The 5,361-nt window shown below is 41.4% G+C and overlaps 1 protein-coding gene across 1 annotated transcript in view; it reads left to right on the top strand.

Moving 5' to 3' along the window:
* The window catches only part of HOMER2 (homer scaffolding protein 2), an 81,092-nt gene that overhangs the window by 48,552 nt on the left and 27,179 nt on the right, over positions 1-5,361 (top strand). The window contains exons 4-6 of the mRNA XM_015420717.1: positions 1,468-1,560; positions 3,564-3,703; positions 3,987-4,143. Of these exons, the coding sequence (XP_015276203.1) occupies positions 1,468-1,560; positions 3,564-3,703; positions 3,987-4,143 (390 nt within the window). The remainder of the gene's footprint in view (positions 1-1,467; positions 1,561-3,563; positions 3,704-3,986; positions 4,144-5,361) is intronic.

Below are 5,361 nucleotides of genomic sequence, written 5' to 3'. Positions count from 1 at the left end.
TCCCTTCTCTTCCTTCCTTCCTCTCTTTTCTTCCTTTCTTTCTTTCTTTCCCTTCTCTTCCTTCCTTCCTCTCTTTTCCTTCTTCCTTTCTCTCTTTCTTTCTTTCCCGCCTTCTTCTCTTCTCTTTTTTCCTCCTTTCTGTTTCCCTTCTTCTTTCCCTCCTTCTTTCCTTCTCTTTCTTTCCCTCTTTCCTTCCTTCTTTCCTTCTTTCCTTCTCTCTACTCTCTCTCTTTCCTTCCCTCTTTCCTCCTTCTGTGGCCCAACTCTAGTGAGAAGGGGTTTAAACTTTAAACCCCTTCTCTCTTCACTCCCCCCCCCCCACAGGCCAGCTGGGGAAGGGAAGGGGAGGCTTTTGAAGATGCCACCCCCCCTTTTGCTTCCCCTTCTGACACCACTTCCGATGATGTCAGGGGGCGTTGCATATGCTAATAGCCTAGTAGCTCATTAGCATACCATATGCTAATGAGCTCCTACAGCTCTTTTTCTACGAAAAGACCCCTGCATAGCGTAATCTTTGCTGGGTGGAGGGGGAAGACTGGAGGGTTGCTCTGAGGTCGCCTGTCATATGAAAATGGGAGACCTCTTTTTCAGAGCTGAAGCTAGCTCTGTGTTTCAGAACCAGGAGTGCCTTCCTTGGCCTGAGATTTGTGGGTCTCTGGGTCAGGTTAGAAGTGGGGTGCCCTTGCTATGGGGCTACCCAAGAGTAAAAGGCAGTGCCTCTGGCAACAGTTACCAGTCTCCAGTGGGGCCTGGAGGTCTCCCAGGATTACAGCTGATCCCGCACTACGGAGATCCGTTCCCCTGAAATAAATGGCTGCTTTGGAGAGTGAACTCTGTGGCACTCAGAAGTCTCTGTGGCACCCACAGAAGTCCCTCCCCTTCCCAAATATCTGGGGATTTTCCAACGTGGAGTTGGCAATTCCTGATAGAGCACCCACTTTGCATGTGGTTTAGTCTATAATATCTCCTATTCCAGGATCTTTGTTGGCAGATATAGGAGAGGCTCCTGTCTGCTTGAGTCTCTAGAGAGTCACTGCTTGTCACAGTAGCCACAGTATGAGCAATGTGGACCAGTGTCCAGCTTGATGTAAGGAATCATCATATGTTTACATATATGTTTTGGCACAAGTAGAGTTCTGATTCAAGGGTTGAGTTTCCAGGGGCAAATCCAGCCTGGTACAGTTACTCTCTCTTTTTTGTTTATATGCAGATATGGACACTTCTTGTGAAAAAATCTATCAATAAATACAGTGAGATTTCCGATAGTTTGATGCCATTTTTACTATTTGCAAAGAGTGCTCTTTCTCTCCACAAATACTCCAATTCCTGATTATTTTGGACCCCCCTAAGGATACCAAAAGCTCTTTACTCTTTCTATGCTTTAAGAATCATGTAGGTTAATTTAAGCTGGAGTAAGCTATTCGTTTGGGGCCAAGCGAATGTCATGCTTTGCATGTGCATGTTCAGTTTGCAGAGAAATTTCAAGAAGTCAAAGAAGCAGCCAGGCTAGCCCGAGACAGATCGCAAGAAAAAGCTGAGACCTCCAGCAACCATTCCCAGGTAACGGATATATCCCAAGTCCTTGTTTAAATTGCTGTTATCAGATCTGCAACTTTTATTTTATCAACCAACAAGCTTAAAACACTGAAAATACTATTCAAGATTAATTTTCTTTGAGAGTTAGTAGAGGCATTCATAAACATTGTCGTTTAATTTTTTTTGTGTGCATTCTTTTTTAATTTGAATTGATGTTTAGCATTTCTTATACATTCATAATCCTTTTCATCAAATTACATAATATATCCAAACATCAAATACACCCGTTTCCCTCCCCCTCCCCCTAGCGACCAGACAAAAAAGATCTTATTATTATATCTGTAACCATGAGCACACCCAATGAGTTTTATGAATATATCATTATTGGCCACCCCTTCTCTTACCCATCTTATATACACAAACCATTTCTTCCTTATTTCCGATGCCTTATCTTCCCATGTCTTTTCCTGTTTTGTTATCAATAAAATATCCGATTAAATCCATTCATAAAGGTCTCGGTTCCAACTTTCCAACGCCCATTTTAAAGCATCTTTCCATCCATATGCTGTTACTGCATGAGCAGCTAGTAACATAGCTTTAAATACATCCTTTTTAGTTTTATCTACTTTATTGTTTCCCAGCAGTCCCATAAATAACACTTTCTCATTCAACTCAATCTTAACACTACATAAATTATCCACCTTTTCCAGGATCAAATTCCAAAATTCCATTACCTTAGGACATTCCCACCAAAGATGTGCCTTTTTACAATGCCAACACTCTGATTTCATTCCCTTAATCATATACAATAATTGAGCAGGTGTCCTATACTATTTTAAGATTAATTTCATTTCCAATTCTTTAAATTTTTCCATTTTTATTTCCAGTATTCTTTTCATTAGTCTATTTACCTCCTGTACTGATAGGTTCACCTCCTTCTCCCATTTAGTTTGGATTGTCCTGTACAATAATCTATACACTTTCTTTGCAATCCCCTTCTTATTGTCATCTTTAGGACTATAGAGATTTTCGAAGGGGTTATCCTCCTTATTTACTACATCAGAGTATGTCTTTTGTCTCAAAACAATATATAATCCCATGATCCTTAACCAATACTGTCCTGTTACTTTCTCTTGTACTTCTTGAATTGGGATCAAATTTCCTTGTGAATTATACATATCTTTCAGCCTAAAAAAGCCTTTTTTCTCTAACTCCTTCCAAAAAGTTATCTCAAAATTTTTAAATTCTTGACTTAAAGATACAAGCGGCGCCCATTTTGAAGGCATTGGTATCCAAAAAGCTTGTTTCTTTTCCAAGATCCTTAATGCTGTCTGTCTTGGGCCTATCGTATTTTCAATTTCATTATTAATATTTTGTGTAAATATTCCATATCTCCCTACTCCTTCGTTTATAGTATCTTCCCATCTATAGTATCTCCACAAATACTATTCAAGATTAATTTTGTATGAGAGTTAGTAAATAAACATTCTCTTTTAAATTTGTGACTTCTCTTTGAGAGACTACTTGTATGGTGTGTGGTAGCGCAAAACTTCTGTGGGTATGTATGCTGCTAGAATATAACCACAGCAGATGTGAACAGTAAAAACTGCTCCAGAATTGTACTACTTCAGATTGTAGATGGGAAGAATCAAATGTCTGAATACTTCCCAGCCACTTTAAAAAACCCACCTACATAGAAAGTGACTACATCATGGTGAAGAGTTATTGCCTCCCTTTCTCCATAGCATGTTCATTTTATCTCTGCAGGATTTTTTTTAAATGGGAAGGTATTCAAAGTGAAGTTGAAACAGTTTCACCACAGGGATTGGTTCTCTGTGTAGGCCAGTCTTTGAGCTACAAGAACAGTTACTGAAGATTAGGAGGTCCTGTTTCTTGGTCAAATAGATTGTGTCAGACAAGTTGGTGTTTTGCAGCATGCCAAAAAGCGTCAAGAGTGGCTTTCAGTCATACTTATTTTTCCTTTGGGCTTCTTGAATCCTCCTTGTTCTATGATGTGTGTTGTGCAGGAATCTGGCCGTGAAACTCCATGTTCTACTCGGGCATCCAGTGTGAATGGGACAGATGACGAGAAGGCATCACACAGCACTCCTTCAGACGCACAACTGAAAACAGAGAATGACAAACTGAAACTTGCACTTGCCCAAAGGTGAAGCTGGGTGGTGGGGCTGCTCTGTTACATGGCAGTTGGCACAATTCTTAATCCAACCCTGTTAGTCCAGGTTTAGGTTTATTTAAAACCTGCTTTCCCCTTATTTTACTTATAGCGTGGTAATAACTGAGGGTTCATTGTTGAAATTGTTTGCTGAAAATGTCCATCCATTACATATTTTAGGCAACATTATTTCCCTTCTTGTTTGTTGAAGGGCATTGTACAGAAGAATCACAGTCAAGCTAGTGTTGAAATTGTGTGTGTGTTCCCCCCCCCCCAGTTCCTCCAGTGTAAAGAAATGGGAAACAGAACTGCAGACTCTTCGGGAGAGCAACGCCCGGCTGACTTCCGCACTGCAGGAATCTTCTGCCAGCGTAGAGCACTGGAAGACCCAGTTTTCCATTTGCAAAGAAGAGAATGATCAGCTTCGGAGCAAGGTATCAGATGCAGCAAATGAAAGTCTCAGTGAATTGCTGTCCTCCTGGGTCCAAACTTTTATTAGTAAGAAAATATGTCCCTTGTTAACTGTGACTATTGGCTGGATTTCTGAGTTCCAAGCAAGAGAGTGCCATGGGGGGAAGTGGTGGTGCTTACATCACCCCAGCTATTTCCAAGAAGCAACTGGGAAGTCAAAGGGAAAAGTTGTTGCTGAAAATGATATGATGGAGAGAACAAGCCAAGTGGAGCGGACCCTGCAGCACTGCTAACCAGTGCTGCAGGGATCACTGACTTCAGTGGGGTGTTGGAGAGATAACGAATGGACGGACCAGAAGTTTCTTACTTTGTGCACTGTCAACACAGTGCACGCACTCTCTCCCTCTACACACATGCACACACATATACACACATATGTATGTGTGTGTATTTTTCCTATATATACCAAGAACATTTTAGGGGAAAGATAAAAACCTTACCATCAGATCACCAACAACAACCTGAGAAATTAATGGCTGTTTACTCACAATGAATTCTGGGAAAAGGTTGCCTTCTGCTCACACATGCTTGTCTGTGTACTGCCACTTTGACCTCCCCCAGTCCTGTGTCCTGGATAAAGGCAGGGTCGGTTTGAGGCCCCATCGTCGTATGTTGCTGCGGCAGTACAGGAACAATTTTCTGGTAGTTGAATGCAGGAGCCAAGGGCAAATATCCTCCTCCCTGGTGGCTTCATATTCATGCGATGGAGAAAATTGATCCTTGAACCCAAAGGGAGGGAGCAGGAAAAACCATTTCTTGAACATCCATTGTGATCCATTTAATGCATCTTTATTCTACCATGATTATTGTAATTCCTGTAAGCACTTCCCCCTGCGTATCAACCAAATTGCTGCTCAGCAGACCCTAAACTGGGATTACCTTCGGGTGTGATAATGTCATAAAAGATAGAGAGTACAAATCAGATTACAGTCTCACCTGCCCAATACCAAGCAAAGTGTCTCTCTTCCCCATTGATCCGCTGTACGTAAACAGCAGGCGCAGGAGAACGGCAGAGAGGTGTAAATTTAGAGCTCTCTCTCTCTGTTTAAACCTGCAATCCAAGAATAGTAGTTTGTACTGTTGCTAAAATAATAAGGTACAATCTATCAAAGGGTTTTAATTGGCCCACACGTTCCTGGCAGAGGTCTGCTGACAGCCGTGGAATTCTGTTTCTGCAAATA

This window comes from Gekko japonicus, unplaced genomic scaffold (genome assembly GCF_001447785.1).
Source record: "Gekko japonicus isolate JY-2015 unplaced genomic scaffold, Gekko_japonicus_V1.1 scaffold1431, whole genome shotgun sequence".
In the NCBI taxonomy this organism is placed as follows: domain Eukaryota; kingdom Metazoa; phylum Chordata; class Lepidosauria; order Squamata; family Gekkonidae; genus Gekko; species Gekko japonicus.
This window is presented reverse-complemented; position numbering and strand designations above follow the sequence as displayed.